Genomic DNA, 16,847 nt, shown 5'->3' with positions numbered 1-16,847 from the left:
CATAGATAAATGTATAACCAATATAATGTAAAAATAGCACTGCTGCAGTAATAATAGTCGATAAAACATACGGACGTTCCGGTCGGATGTTACACTACCTCCATGTGTGTAACTTACGAAGCTCGATGGTCTGTACTGATCTCACGCAGCGTAGTCCATGTCGCGCATACTTACACCTTGCGAAAAACGAATAGTGGGGATAAGAACGTGAATATCCACCACGACGAGATGCCATGATGGAGGATATCGCAACAAATGGTATGTTTTTACATGAAAAAATATACATCCCAAATTTTAACGGGAATTGTAACATGTCTTAACACTTCATATGCGCTTACAACACGCATTCCGCAACTAATCTACCGAGTTGAGTCCTAAAATTTGACAGATGACACTCGACGTCCACCTAAAAGTGTGGGCGTCCCGTGTTCGCTTTGCAATCACGGTTAATCATTCTATTTACACAATTTCTTGGTGCGTGCAAAACGCTGAGTTTGCATACTAAACCTTCAGTCATACCCGAATCGTATTGTTGACTGAACGTTATAATCCTATTCACATCCGCGCAAACTTTATCCAGAATCCTACGTTCCCGCACCCACAATTTTTTCCGATCACCAGTCACAATTGACAATCCTGTGCGTATGCGGATGTATTGACAATCTATGATTCAGACCTTTTTTCACATCTTTTAATATCCGAAAATTTGTTTGTTCGTGTTGATTCACGTGTTTAATCATTTATACGGTCCAGTAAATTGTGAACAGTAGATATTAAAAGTCTAGCGAAGACAATTGCATAACAATACAATTGGCTAATCGTAACTGCAAGGCTATGCATACGCATAGGTGTGTAAAGTGTGTAATGAGTTTGGCAACAATGCTTTTTCTTATATCAAAGATATAAGAAAGCAAAAACATTTTCACGCCTGTTTTTGATTTCTTTGCATAGTGTTCATTCTGTTATTCATCATTTTTGGACTCTTGTTCTTTTATTACCTCTAACATCATTTAATAATATATATTTCTAAAGGACATTTTGCACAACTCGACTAGTTTGAATGTAAATTTCAATTATAGATACGGGAGGGGAGTGCGGAGGTACATCGATTTGTGCTGGGTGCCTAAATGCGATCGACGAGGACGAATTTATTCAGGCACTGAGCCAGGAATGGCATATAGACTGCTTTCGGTAAGACTGAATAGGCAAAATGAAGTTTCAATTGTATGTCAACACTGCAATGTAATCAAGACACTTGAAACTTTGTAATAACTTACGTGAATACACACATTGGAAACATTTTGATGATAGAGGTTTTCGTCAACACATATTACACGTTCATGCTCCACTTTTTATAAAGATGATGAGTTACTGTTTCGTGAAGAGTTTCTAAAATTATAGATTTTGCAGCGAGAAACTGACTTTTTTCAAAAGATTTATATAGTACAGATCCTTAGACCAAACATTTCATGACTTAATTCTTATTGAATGACTTATTCATGTTTAATGTGGAAAACATGAAAATACATATAGTTGAGATTCCACAAAAGAAAATTGTTTGCCCATAGTCTTTGGTAAACTCTTACGATTGATTTCTGTTTTGTGCTTGATCATTATGAAATGTATAGAAACATGTTTCGTGCAACTTTGTATAAGTCGATCGTAACAGACATTCATTATATTTTCAGATGCTCGGCTTGCGATGCTGCTTTATCTTCATGGTATTTTGAAAAAGATGGTTTATTATTTTGTAAAAATGATTATTGGGCTGCTTACGGAGAGGCTTGTCAGGGATGTGGTCAAGTCATCACAGGCCCAGTTATGTTGGCAGGAGATCACAAATTTCATCCAGAATGTTTTGCCTGCAATTCATGCAGCAATTTCATTGGTGATGGAGAGAGCTATGCCCTTGTCGAGAGGTCAAAATTGTATTGTGGTGTATGTTACAAGAGACAAATGCAACCACTGAGCAAAACCGCAAATTATCCATTCGTCAGAAATCCACACAGCATAAGATTAGTGGAAATCCCTCCAAATACGAATGGCGTTATACAAGATCCAAAGAGACAGAGAGGGATCAAACTTTCATTAGACACATCTCCGAGTCCAAGAACGTGTGGAGGAGCTTTATTACGAATCTCTGAGTGAGTAAATAGAATACATGTTTCAAACATATAAAAATTAATTTTACACTACTTTTCCTGTAGTTTATTGTTTGCCTTTATATTAAGTTATATCGTGCAATACAGTTTGGCTGATGCAAAGCATGATTGTGTTTGTGTTTCACCTGTTCATTGTTGACATTTTGAAATCACTATAAAATAATGCAACTGATGTCTTACGTGGGGGAAATACAGTCTTAATAATAAATGATTGCACACTTCTGAAAGCAAAAGTCTGTTTTTATAACATCATGTTAAATTACTTGTATATAATTACGTTGGAAATATCGTCTTTGTTATATTCATTTATTGGAACATTTACACTTGTGAGAGATCTCAATGGGCGATTCAACTGTCAATTTAAGCCAAAAGACGGATGCGAATTCCGACACTTGATTAGAATCATCCAGTATTTGTGGGTTGAGGTAACCCATATACAATAAAAATTATTAGATAATCAGCTGTTCTGTTTCTGTGATACATATGTATATATGTATGTATTTATGTAAGTATGTATGTATGTATGTATAAATGTATGCATCTATGTATAAGTACACAATTTTTTACTTGCAAAATTGGTATTAGTAACCCGTATTTACAATTTGAAGTAGGTATACATCTAATAAAATACTTTTGCTAATAACTGAAAACAAACAAAACGCAGGTTAATGAGAAACGTGCGTGGAAAAATCAGTAAGCTGGCTGCCTCTGTGATGGAGGTTCTGTTTAGGCTATGCTGCAACTTCTCTAACTATAGGTATTTCATAACAAATTAATAATTCCAACTTAATGTTGTGTAATCGGTCATAAAATCAATGCTTGGTGTTAGATGATTATTATCCGTTCACATTGACATTGATTATAGAATAAAACTGGTCTGTATTTTACTTTCTGCATGCCATTGTCTTTGAATATAATGCACGAACAATGTATTATGATAACCAGTAAATTTTTAACACTAACGATTGCGTTCTGCCACATTTATTATTAGTAAATTATTTGTTCAAACATTTTTAGGAAGTCTAAGAGATATCTCCTACCAAATGTTTCTAAGTTGTAGGTACTTGATATATTTTTCTTAGATTTCAAACAATCTAGCTAACAAGATCTATCGCTGAGACAACTTCGCAAAAGGTGTATCCTCATTTGTTGCAATTCCGATAATTTAACACTATATAATTTGCTTATCATAAGTATGCTAGCATACATACAGCAAATTCTGCTATAATCTTTCACACTGGCAATTTTGCAGCAAATATGTAGATATTTTGCTTCAATTTTTGTCATCAATGATGGATCCATTTCCATCTGCATTTGCTTTGGATTGAGAATTATTGGTATGAGTGAGGGAATAATTGCTCTAGCTTTCTCATGAATTTGTCCCCTCTATTGATCAATTGAAGTTATAAAGCCTGGACAATACTCACTGCCTATAAATATTTATTGCAAGTTTCATTTGTTACCAATAATTTTCAAACTTGTTTCTCTCCGACAGTTATATATAAGAACACCGATATATTTTCTGAGCAAGTTTTCATCACAGTTGACTAATCATCATTGTATCATAATTACTACGCTTAATCTGAATGCCTAAGTATCGTGTGTCTGAGTGTCGGCAGTCGATTATTCGTAAATTTATAATTTGATATCTGGTTTTACCAAGCACTTTCAAAAACTACATTTGCACGTACAACTTGAAAATACTTGCACGCAATAACAATTTGTTCATACGTAATAAATATGAGATTTTCATAGTTAATATTTGTAAATATTTTTGCATAACATGTTACAGACTGAACATGTCTAGCGATCTAATGTCGCTACATATTGGTGATCGAATCCTAGAGGTGAATGGCACACCTGTTAAAGAACAACCTATTGAAAGTATCGAAAACCTAATACGATATTCCGATACGGTTCTGCAGGTAGACAATAATGCTATTTTGCAATTTTTTAAAATAATTGGCATGTAGACTTTCACCACAAAATTACACACCAGCTACCTTGTGCCATGTTTCTCTGTGCTAAACACAATATTAATGACGATGCCATTTCAGTTGACTATCGAACATGATCCAGATGCTGTATCTAGGCGACCATCTTTCCCTAATGCTCCCTCACCTGTTATTACAAGTTCTCTAAGCCCAAGAACTAGCCCAGAGGGCAAAGAAAGGCTGTTTAAACGTCGTGACGAGGGATACATCAGTGGAACAAGAAGTAGACAACTCAGGAGAACCCGTGATCCCATGCATAAAGAGCGCAGTAGTTCAATGTCCAGATTACTTGACGGGTAGATTTCTCTCTTGAATATAAATGAAATTGCTAACTTTCGAAATCTAGCCCTTTTTAACAAGAAAACTTTTTATACTATTGTATGTACATTGAAACATGTTTGTAGTTCTCCACAATCGAGTGCAACCTCTGACTTGAGTCGGACCAGATCTTTTCGAGTGGAACCTAAAAACCAAAGGATATTTCGAGCCAGTGACTTAGTGAAAGGAGAGCTTTTGGGCAAAGGCTTCTTTGGGCAGGTGTACAAAGTTACGCATCGGGATACTGGTGAAGTTATGGTCCTCAAAGAACTGTATAGAGTTGACGAAGAGGCTCAAAAAAACTTCCTAAAAGAGGTAAGCGAGTGCAGTGTTAGTTTTGTGCTTGTAATCTTAATTTTCCAATTCATATTCGGGTGTTTAACACGTTGAGCGCCGCGTCAGCCATCAGTGGCTGACACTGAAATTATATTTAGTGGCGCACGTGGCTTGATGGGGACTGCCTTGAAAATCGGGGCGGCGCTCAACATGTTAAAGAAATCTGGTACTAATATTTTTCATTTAACATTACGACGTTCAAATCTGTTGTTTCCATTCTGGGATTGTGATTGTAAATCGGTGAAGTCTAGATAAAATATTCGATTATTCGAATTTTTAGAATCTATCCATCGAATTGCTAACCCTCCATTATGCCAAGAGTATGACGAAAAGCTTATTGGTTGCTTCAAGATAATTAAAATTTGCCCTTACAGTAATAACAAAATTTACTTTATTGAATTTTTTTAATTGTGACGTCATTATAGACCCATTGCAGTTTCATACATGTAGATCTGTAACTGCAGGATTTTAGTGGCCACTAGCGCTAGTACTGAGAAAAAATTCACACCATAAGAGGTAATCTAGAGGAATTGCACACCAACTAAATGAAAAACAAAGGCAGATTTAGAGGGTTTGCAATTCTAAATAGCATCGTGTGGTAATGTGAATTTTTTATCAAATAGTAGCACCAATGCCCACTAAAGTCTCACAGTTACAGATTTTTTTTTGAAAATTATTACTCACAATAAAATATATGCTAAGAATGTGACCTAAACACGGATATTTCAAATGGGGGAAACCCACTCGTTTGGAGGAGGGGTTAGAGTTGGAATAAGAATCTGAAAAAATCAGAGAGTCGTTTTTTAATTATTTGGGGGGTGAATGATAAAAAATTCATCCAAGCCCTAAATAAGGACCACCATAATATATATATATACATATTATGTTTTCGTGTAATTTTCCTTAATATTGTCGAATTTCTTGAAGAATTGGGGATATTTGAATTGGGGATTCGTAGCACTAGCAAAGACAAAAAAAAAAAAAATTTAGACAGGAAAAATTGGAAAACTGGTCAGGGAAAGTCAGGGAATGTTTCTATGGAAAAAAATTTGAACTATGAGTTTAAAAATATCTTCAGTTAGAGCATGTGCACACATTTTTAATCAACATTGAGGATAACATTGCGATGAAAATATTTCAAAGTTTTTAATAAAACCTATAGCTGTTTAATTTTGGAATACAGTAATCAAAATTTTCGTCAATCATCCTACTCTGTGTATTATGATTTTATACTCGATTTATTATATTGCAAACATGTTATGGGTCAGTCAAAATAAAAATGTCTACGTATATAAACAATTTTTGTATCATCATTCTTAACAATATATTTACAAATATCTATTATACATTTCCATAGGTTGCAGTATTACGTTCTCTACATCACAACAACGTTTTAAGATTCATTGGTGTTCTATACAAAGAGAAAAAACTTCACCTAGTAACTGAATTTATATCTGGCGGTACTTTGCGTGGACTTCTCCATGATACAAACGAGTCTTTGCCATGGGAGCAGCGTACTTCTTTTGCAAAGGATATTGCAGCTGGTATGGCTTATTTACATTCCATGAATATTATTCATAGAGATTTAAACTCGCACAATTGCCTGGTAAGAGAAGACAAGACTGTAGTCGTAGCTGATTTCGGCTTAGCGAGGATAATTCAAAATGGTAATTCACCTGATAAACGTAAATATAGCCGACATTCTGGCGAAGGCAGAAGTTCAAAACGATGCGAACGTAAAAAGAGGTATACAGTTGTGGGGAATCCTTACTGGATGGCACCCGAAATGATGAAAGGAAATAAGTATGATGAAAAAGTTGATATATTCAGCTACGGTATTGTACTCTGTGAAATAATTGGCAGAGTTCAAGCTGACCCTGATTACCTACCTAGGTCATCAGACTTTGGCCTAAATCAAAATGTATTTAAGGAAAAATTTTGCGCCAATTGTCCAGAGACATTTTATATGATTGCATTTTTGTGCTGCGATTTAAACCCGGATAAAAGACCTCCTTTTGAGGTAATGGAAGTTTGGTTCGAAGGCTTGGCCATGCACCTTTCTGTTGGTGCCCCATTACCTTCAGACCTAGATTTTGATATTCGGCATTACACCGGACCTAGCCCAAGCAGCAGCGAATCAACAACTCCAGAAACGCTTGCACCGCAATTGAAACCAATCAGAGAAGGACAGATACATCAAGAGAAGAAGCGTTCTTGCGGATGTGACGATAGCACCTTGGAGCGAGATCCTAGTCCTGTAAGCAATAAGAATCCAAAAATCCCAGATGCTCTCAGTCCGGAAAAATATTCCCGTGAAAGCATGAGCAAATTAAATGAAAACATCGCTCCGAACTTGGGGCGATATTCCAGACGAAATTCTAGGTCCAAGGAATCATTGCCTGAGAGAGAGAAACCTAGTATTGTAATTTCTCCTGAGAGCAATGACTTCAGTGGACGTTATTTCCGTCAAAACAGTAAGACCAAGTCCAAAGATGTTTCGTTGGAAGTAACAAAACCTGGCATGTATTCTCGGCAGAATAGTAATAAAAGTAAACCTCAAACTACTTTGAATGAGAAATATTATAGCAGAAGGCAAGATGGCTTACCCCATGAGAAATCTGATAAATTGTTTTCGACGACTAATGATAGGTACATCAAGCAGTTGAGCGATGCGAATGAAATCACAGGAAAAGACAATGATCTCATTTCGAGGCATGGAAGCGAAGTTAAAGAAACTGTTATTCCAGTACCACTGATTGAAAAAATGAGATACGTTGGTCAAACCAATAGCGAAACCGGCTTAGAGCGACCTTTGACGCCGTGTAATATTGGAAAAAAATTTTCGTACCAACTTAATAGTTCATCAGCGACAACGAAAACCAAAGAAATCTCAAGGCAAAATTCAAGTGAGAGTACAGACGGCAAAATTAAATCTCAGACTGGATTTAATAGTTCGGATGCAACTAGTGTTTTAAGTTCTTACTTAAGACAAATTACTAAAGGCAAAATATCTCCTGAGAAAGAAAATCGAACCGTATCTAGATACAGCAGTTCAAATTCTGTCAACAGCAATTCGAGTAAGAGCTCTTCTGATAGTTCCAGATCTCCAGCTGGCTCGTATTTAAGAAGAACTAAGATCTCACCCACGAAAGAGAAGCTCAAACATGCATTTTCAAGACAAGACAGTACCGGGTCTAATAAAAGTTCAGACAATGGGTCTGTAGAAAATACCTCAAAGTTCAGCAAATTGAGGTCCTTGTCAGGTCATCAGAAATCGAAAGCAAGTCAGAACACAAAGCCAACGAGCAATGAAAAAAGTTTGGAAGATGAATTAACACTGCAAAGCGATCTTTCGTATCACAAGGACCGGCCAAAGGAGAAACTGATCAGAAGGCCCAGTATCGATTGTTTGCAGAATATCGTTTTCAAGCGAGATGTTCTCTCCAGGCAGGACAGTTTTGGGTCTGATGCAAGTACGCTGAAAAAAGGTGATCTCTATTACACAGATAGTTTCTGTTCAAATGAAAGTACGTTGAAGAAGGATGAATTTTACAGATTAAATAGCGCCGAAGCTGATTCAATCTCATTGCAAAGTGAGAATAAAGTAAATAAATGCTTATGTAAATTATCTGAAGACTGTAAATGCCTCAAAGAATTTGAAGCAAAATCGACTGATGATCAAAAAAATGATGTAATAGCCCACCGCGATATCGTTAATTCCCTCCAAGACAATACAAGAATTTCATTGGATAAAGCAAGCAACACATCACAGATCTACAGCGGAAGCTGTAGGCCTCCACAAAATCTAACAGAGGACCACAGGTGTTACAAAAACACAGGCGTCTGCAGGCAGGATAGCTTTGGGTTGGACAGCGCAGTAGGTACAATGAAAAGTGATTTTTTCTCCGACTTAGATCTGGTTAAATTAAGGGGTGGCGGAGCAACACCTGAGTTATGCTGTACACCAGAAACATGTTGTACGCCTGAGCGGCCTCTTTCGCCATTTGAAAGTACTGCTCTATGATCTTAACCTGTTGCTTTTGACCTGGTCTGAACAAATATAATATAGAGCAATATAACAATGGCAATCTATTTTCGACTTACATAAGGCAGTGTGCTTGTTTCATCATATTTGTAAACATTAGCTAGTGTGCATACTCTAAATATATATTTTTTTTTTTTATAATAATTCAAGCCAGCTTAGTGAATTATGTTAGTTAAATAGTCGCACCAATTATAATACTTTCACAGGCATTTCATTGTGATTGATCAAATGTTCCAAAATAAAAATCGAAGTTCTTTCCAATTCTGTAAGGGCTGGAAATTTGTAGTGTTTACAGAATAAGAAAAATCTTCAATTTTTCACTTTGAAGAAGTTATACAATGGTCATGATACAATGAAATTTTTGTGTGCATGTTTTAATACACTTCACTATTTTTTAGAGTGTAAAAAGAGCTTAAACATTACACTGACTCTATCTAATGTATACACGGAAGTGATTGATACAGATCAATTCCCGAGCTTGATAATCATTATGTAGAGTATAAAAATGTATATCCTCTCACTTAATTTCGTCCGTAGACTTTTAGTTAAAAAAAAAAAAATCAACAAACATTCCTATTAAATCTTGCCCCTATTTTTATATGTAGTCGATTTTAGTTTGAAGTAAACGATCTGAATTTATTACAGCATTCCATTTACAAAATTTCCTTGCTCCAAAAATGGTGATTTTGTAACAGTTTTTTCATACATATTTTTGATTGGGTAATAAATGCCAGGTAAAAATGAATTGAAGGACTTGATATCTAGAAATTGCAAGACGGACAATATGAAAAAGAAAGGAAAAAGAATCATTTTGATGTTTTCAAAAAGGTCTACATGAAGGGTAAAATATTTTAAGGCTCACTCGTGTCGTCTATCTTGATTAACAAAGGAAATCAATGTTGAGATAAGTAATGTGCTCTGCAATGTGTACCTCAGTTACGTAAGTATTAATATAGGGTCTGCAAAAAAAAAAAAAAATCTAAGTGAGCCTTTATTGCCGAATATTTGTGTAAATTTGAATGTATGGTTCAAAAGAGTTTGGAAATGCATATAGGTTTTGCACAGGTTTTCAAACATCTTGATTAGAATTGTTATCTTGAAGGGTAGTTTATCTTCAGGTAATAACAGTCGACAGCAAAAAGTCTTCAAATGCTGTTCTCATCACGAATTAAAAATAATATATTTTAGGTTCAAAAATATGTATCATGTTTGAGTGAGTAAGATAGCATTCATAACAAACTTTAATTGGGAGCCTGTGCCTGTATAGAACACTTAACGTGTACATAGGTTTGTATATAGTTTTAGGCTTTTTGATAATATAGCTTTGAAAACACAAGCAAAACAAAAAAAGTAAAAAAAAATCGTACTCCAATTGGAAGTTTACTAACTAGATCTCTAGTACTAAAAATGTTATTTTTATTTACACTTTTACTATTAAGAAAGAATATTATTTGCAGGATGATACAAACTTTTCATATTTTATCATTCATTTATTCAACGAATTAACTGGTTTTTTTGACTTACATTCGTTTCCCTCCTCATTATGGAAAATATAATTTATTTTTCCAAATATATGTGTGATTGTGACGTCTACAATATTGCTAATAATTCTGTAAATGTTACAGTGTAATATGAGTTGTAACTTAAATTAATATCCTAATTTTGTGCTTAATCTTATCGCGTAATTAATATTATTCATAATTCTTGAAAACAGAAGAAATAATAGAATGAAAAGTTTTTTAATATTTACTTACCAAGTCGTCCTGCAGTTGAAATAATTCTTTGTTACCTAATTTACAATCAAAATGTACTTAATATCCTAAGTTATCGTATAATTGAACTGTTGAATGAACGTCGGCGAAAGAATGTTCAATTTGAAACCACGGTGATAACGCGAATGACAATTAAAAGTTTAAAAAAAGAACGCGTATTTATCGTATACAAAACAATTGATCTAATCAAACTCTCTGTAGTTCTTTAATTACTTTTAATGGCGTATATGAAGGTGGTTTCGAATTATTGTATAAACGTTAAACGTTGTCTGTGATAGAAAGTGTTTTGAAATTGTACAGCAAACAATTGAGTACTTGTAATTAACTGGTTAGAATTGATTATGACACTGTATACTTGTATGTATTATTATCAGCAATACTCATACACAACAATAACGGAACTAATTACATCTACTTATTGATTAAAATATAATATATAATTTTCGGTGTGAAGATTAATGAATTTCAACGGAATCCGTGTAATTAGTATTCATAGCAGTTATGTATTACAAAACTTGAAGATTGCGTCAATAATATTGCCCGTAATTTTGTTCCAGACGTACATTATGAGTAACAGTATTGAACATTCAGTGTTGTTTGGTCACTTGGTCAGTATTAAAAATGTCAATAATGTCTCACGAAAAACAATTATCTTACAATTTCTTGTAAATTTGTACAAAAACCTGCACCAGCACAGTAATTGAGAATATTTTTGATGCACCATTGACCGATAGACATGGTCGTTGTATAATAATGTAGTAGATATTCCGACAAGTTACTTACTTGCCCACGTGGGGTATTAATCGATTTTTTGCAAAAATCTAATGAGAATAAATGGATTACAAAATGGCTGATAAAAGACGAAGTTATCCACGCTACGCAATTTACATTCGAATGTTATAAAATATTTCCGTATTAACACAATAACGGATTTTATTTATTATCTTATACGTTGAATTTTCCTTCAATAAAACGAAGTTGTAATTTTTATGTAACTTGTAAAAAAAAAAACCGCGCCGATATTAGGTTTTAGTTCGTGTACATTTGTAGCAACAACACTGATATGCACGTAGCGGAAGATTTTTTTCATTGGAGAATGAGTTTAATAAAATGATCTGATTCTGTTTGGAAATTGTCATCGTATTTTCATGCAACTTGCATCGCGATTGATATGAATTTGTCAAGTGAAAAATCCTTCGCTACGATATGAAATAGCCTTTTATACTTTTCGTGTATACTATTTAATTGTAAACCACTTTTTCATAATATTTTTTTAACGTGGAGTTATAATAGTATTTAAACAAAATGTCTCTCATTTAACATTCCAATAATGCAGAAAAAAAATTAAATAACTGAAAAATAAAAAGTTTGTTAATAATGATAATGATCCCGTACTTTTTACTTCCACTCACCCAAACCTAGACTTTATTGCTATTTCATGTTAAAAACAGACCAGTATTGTTGAAAAATTTGGCTTCAAGAAGAATTCGTTATCATCACTATTGTATTTTCATCACCGTCGTACCTAGATAGTTTAAAACTCAGCGCTGTTGTAAAAATAACTCAGCCATCGTCTACAGATGACAGCACTTTCAGACAGAAGTTACGAGAACACAAAGAGAAACTCCGCGAGGTGGCGCCAGACTGTCTTTTGCGTTGCAGAAAGTTTTGCACTGCTCTATTAACATATTTCAAAGTTCTACGCGATAGATAACAATGTGCGTGGAGAATTTTTTTTTATCTCAACGCTAAAAACACCAGTTGAATCACATGGGAAATTAAATGAATCGAATAAATAGCTAAATAAAATTATTCAGCGTACAAGTCACAAAAGTTTCTTTAAAAAATCTGTTGAGGAATGATTTTTGAATTTCACACATTTTTACTGAATCAAAAATTATTTTTGAAGTAGCTGGGATATTCCAAGTCACTTCATATGGCTGATAATTACTCGTAATCGCTCAGGCATTAGCGGCTTTCAAACAATGGGGAAAAAATTGTTGAACAGTTGGTATTTTACTATGTCAGTTAAGAAGATGCTATGGTCAGTCCGGACCAACTGCGTTAAATGTTTTCTATTTTGGCTATTATCAGAGGCTATTCATTGCAGCGAAAAAGGGGTATACAGAGCATATTCTACATGGAACTCTATACAACACACTCCAGTTATACACTTTGGTATTACGCGAAAATGTATTAGAATTCGAGTAGAGCATTCCCTCAATTCGTTATTATAAAAACGTGTCGCTCAGTAATCGAAGATTTCGTCAACACTGTTGTAGCTGTTGTAACGATTATATTGCATTTTTATATTGCCATTAATCATAGAGCGTATGATAAAATTATCATGCACATACCAGCTGCAGCAAAGCCGCAACAAGTCCGAAGAGCCCTCTTTGCCAAAGTGTTTCATAAGATAGCTGAAAATATTATTACCGTACGTCAGCGCGGGTAGCAAACGTAGCCAAAGCGCAATGTCGAGAAAATACAAAATTACAACTAAAACGGTGCCAGGTAAATAAAGAGTACAAAAAAATCGCTAACTGCGATTTCCACGTTATTTGTATGGTAAATCGAAAAACGACACCACATTATATTGACATTCACGATACGTTGAATACCTGCCCTGGTAATAGAAATCGAGAATTTCAGTGTCAGCATATTTTTCAAGCTGCACGTATCGAATAATTTGCACAACAAGTTTAATGAACGGTAAAATTTATCATAAATGTATCTTTATCTGTTCTGTATCTAACATCGAATTTCAGTACGTTACACTTCTTTCAACTTATAATACAACAAGCGAATGACAAAGTGAAAGGAATCTTCTTTTTTCCTCCATCACGTACAGTGCAGGGAGAATAATATCTGGGTATTACGGGTATAATACGTAGAAAGAGACGTGAGAATGACGAGACCGCTGCAGTCTGCCGCAATCTCCGTATATCTTGTGTTTTCCGCATTTCGTTCACTTTCTGCCTAGAATATTAATACGGGCGCGAGGTCAAGTGCCGAATCGTGCTCCAAAAATAATGAAATTTGAATACGTGTTTTCGAGTCTGATGGTTTATGTTTAAGAAAGATGTTATCCGGGTGGCCAGATCCGTGGGAACTTTGCCGGTAAAAGAGATGAATTTGCGGACTCGGCGCACCGGTACGTGCATGTACGTACACACGTTTCGTAGATATTCGTGTAACAACGTGAAATGAGAAACGAGAAATAAGCATGCGAGAGAAATGCTTCCTGTCGATCCATAGCCATGCGGCCATACGCGCATGGCCACAGGTACAGCCGGACGCCTGCACGAGCTTCTTGATCATTCGCACAACGTTATATGTTATAATGTACGGAGGTCTTCAACTATAATACTGCGATAAAATCGTACATGCATACCTCGTATACACTCGAGGTTCACATCCTCATACAAACAAGATATGAAATTGTACGTACGACGCGTATAGTAATTCAGCCGCGTTGCGGCACTGCAGACAATTAGTGGCACCGTATCGCTGTTCAAATTTGTTAATTTTCCTGCTCACCTCTACATCTAGTCTTTATACCATGACGGACACGCACCGAGCGGAACAGCTATAAACTGTAAACGATACAAAGGCAAAACAAACTCCTTTCATTTCCAGTCCCGGCTATTCGGATCCTCGCATGCAGAGTACAACATTGCTACGCACGTCTTACGTTACTCTCGTTAACCGCTCCCCTTCGCTCCCCGTTTACGCACCTGATAATCGCAAACTGAGTGCGCCCGGAAAGCTCGCCTCGTAATTACGACACCTCTTTGCGAATAGTTAGCTCGTACAACATATCGGAAGACGCCTGCATATCTGCGGACGACAGGAAATATACTTATCGCTTCGAAACAGACGCAGGTATTTAATTACGTTCACGTACATATTTTTTGAACCTATTTTTTATACGGTATAACAACTCGGCATGTAGGACAATAGTTGCTTCACCTACTTTTTGCCGCCGTGTTGCGCATCGCTTAGGCAGCATCGCTTATAGTTGATTTTCGCAGTGCGGCGAAGCTCGATACGAGGCATCGTACAACGAACACTGTGCAAAAAGTGAAAGTAAATAAATCGAGGAAGACGGAAACGAAAAATACTGCGGAGGTACGCGCAGATTTACAGGTCTCTCTGCAGGCAACGGAAACTTTAAATTTAAGGCTCTGCGAAAATGGGGGTGTCGCCTCGCCGTGCGGAGAGAACGAGAGAGACTCACTCCGGGTTCCTCTCTCTCCTTTCCGCCCATCGTCGGTCTTCTGCTGAATAAAATGATAATAAAGTTTATCGCCCGGAGCTTCCAGTGTTCCTCGATCCCGGGCGGCAGTTCCGTAGCTGCGGCACAGAAGGCGGAATACAGCTCTGACAATTATGGCCAGGGCGGTTCGAGCTTATACCGGTTGAAACCGAAACAGAAGATGGGATCGCTGTCATAGATCGCCAGACCTCAGCTCTCTCTTTCTGGGATTCGATTCCCGACCGATTTTTGAACCGAGCAGTTTCAGAGTTTCAGCATGCTGCACGGTTAGAAAAATAATGTCCCAGCAGTTCCACTAAAATGTTTCGGTTGATTTAAGAATTTTTCAACGTATTATGCACTGGAAGAAAAAGTACAAATTACAAATCAAATGTTGGAATTACAAAAATTTTCGTCACATTTACTAACAGAAATGAAACAATTAACACAGGTATAAACTGGATCTATTGGAACATAAAATTTAGTAAAGTTTTCTTAAAAATAATACGTCTCAGTTTTATCAGAGCCTATAAACCGCAAAGCATGTCGTTTGTCGCTCAACGCCATATTGCTATTGTTCAATATTGCTCATACCTATATTAAGTATATATTCCGTGGGACTTGGGAAAAGGATTTTCGTAACGGTTGCAATGCCACCTAATCCCAGAATTACCTACGAAACAAGAGTTTCGTATCGCTCTATAATATATGCTACGATTGATTGGTTATGGGGATATAGTCAACTACAACTATAATTCTTTCGAGAAAATTAGGTTTTTTTTTTAAATCTGCAGGGAACATCTTAACAATTATTTTTTTATTCGTGTATCGTTGAACGAAATTGCTTGAAAATTCGGTTGACTGATTTTAGTCGAAGATAACAAGCAAAATTTTGGCTTAAAAGTAGAATATATCTCAGTTCCATGGAAAATAACACGGTTAATTTAATAAAATTAACACTCGTTAATAACGGATATTCTGTAGATATAGTAGAATTCAACCTACAACGACTGCACAAATTATATAACAGAGAATAAATGTTAGAAATTTCAATAATGCTGACAATAAGACCAATATTGACGAACGAGTTAGAAACAGAGTCAATAGTTTGACATGTGTAAAAGGATACTTCGAACAGATTCGAAAAAAGTTTATGGAATTTTACATAAAAATTGACGCATACGCGAATAAAATTTTTTTGAATGTAGTCTGTGTTCAGAAACAATTTTCTATTAATATCCATGAGACAGGATTTTGGTTCAACAGACCTCACTTTCCTCGGAGAAGATATACGTGTTTGCTTACGTACGTACTGTTGCACGTAGGCGTTTTTTACAGTCGTACGTACGCAAGAAAGGTAAAAGATTTTTTGTTCGGCGGATTGCAGTCGGCGTTTCGCGCAGCCGATAGAAGAGGGACTCACGCCCTTCTGGAGCCAATATCTGGCCCAAAGTTCGTTCGCAATGGCCGCGATCTCATCTCGCGGTGGCCGCCTATCGCGATAATACCATTATGCGAATTCGTGATTTGCATATTTCAGAAACCGGCGTGCAGCGGCTATACACACAGGAAAGCATAAACAACTCCGTTAACTGGGTTTCTGCCCGAGAGATGAGTTGCGCTAAGGATTTATGAAACACCGTTTCACCAAGTGTTTTATATTACCCCCTTTCCCTCCACTAACCATATCGTCTAACCTCGTTCTCGAAACAGCACATTGTGCGGACGGTATAATACAGGTCTGATTCAATATTTTTAATTTTTATCCAACGTTATATCCGATTCCGAGCTTCACTAATACGTCCATCTCGCACGGCTCGACAAATCTGCCGTACCTTATCTCAAATCTGGATGAATCATTATTTGAGAAGAATACGTGTACAATTATGCCCTTTGACGCGATATGCCTAATACGAGACAATTCTACAGCTGTGAATCAGGTCATGGACTGATCGGTAATTA

At 36.0% G+C, this 16,847-nt stretch overlaps 1 protein-coding gene across 2 annotated transcripts; it reads left to right on the top strand.

The window, feature by feature from the left end:
- Nucleotides 1-86: 86 nt before the first annotated feature.
- On the top strand, nucleotides 87-12,011 carry LOC124299845 (probable serine/threonine-protein kinase DDB_G0271402). 2 transcript variants are annotated; one of them, XM_046753233.1, is made up of 8 exons: nucleotides 87-258; nucleotides 1,080-1,191; nucleotides 1,689-2,144; nucleotides 2,827-2,919; nucleotides 3,955-4,087; nucleotides 4,220-4,452; nucleotides 4,561-4,789; nucleotides 6,168-12,011. In XM_046753233.1, exons 1-8 carry the CDS (start codon nucleotides 234-236, stop codon nucleotides 8,832-8,834), a joined length of 3,948 nt encoding a protein of 1,315 aa, XP_046609189.1. In that variant the 5' UTR covers nucleotides 87-233; the 3' UTR covers nucleotides 8,835-12,011. The 2 variants fall into 2 exon arrangements, with proteins under 2 accessions (XP_046609189.1, XP_046609190.1); XM_046753234.1 differs by lacking the exon at nucleotides 2,827-2,919 and having other exon boundaries at nucleotides 88-258.
- The last annotated feature ends 4,836 nt before the right edge of the window (nucleotides 12,012-16,847 follow it).

This window comes from Neodiprion virginianus, chromosome 3 (assembly GCF_021901495.1).
Source record: "Neodiprion virginianus isolate iyNeoVirg1 chromosome 3, iyNeoVirg1.1, whole genome shotgun sequence".
In the NCBI taxonomy this organism is placed as follows: Eukaryota; Metazoa; Arthropoda; class Insecta; order Hymenoptera; family Diprionidae; genus Neodiprion; species Neodiprion virginianus.
This window is presented reverse-complemented; position numbering and strand designations above follow the sequence as displayed.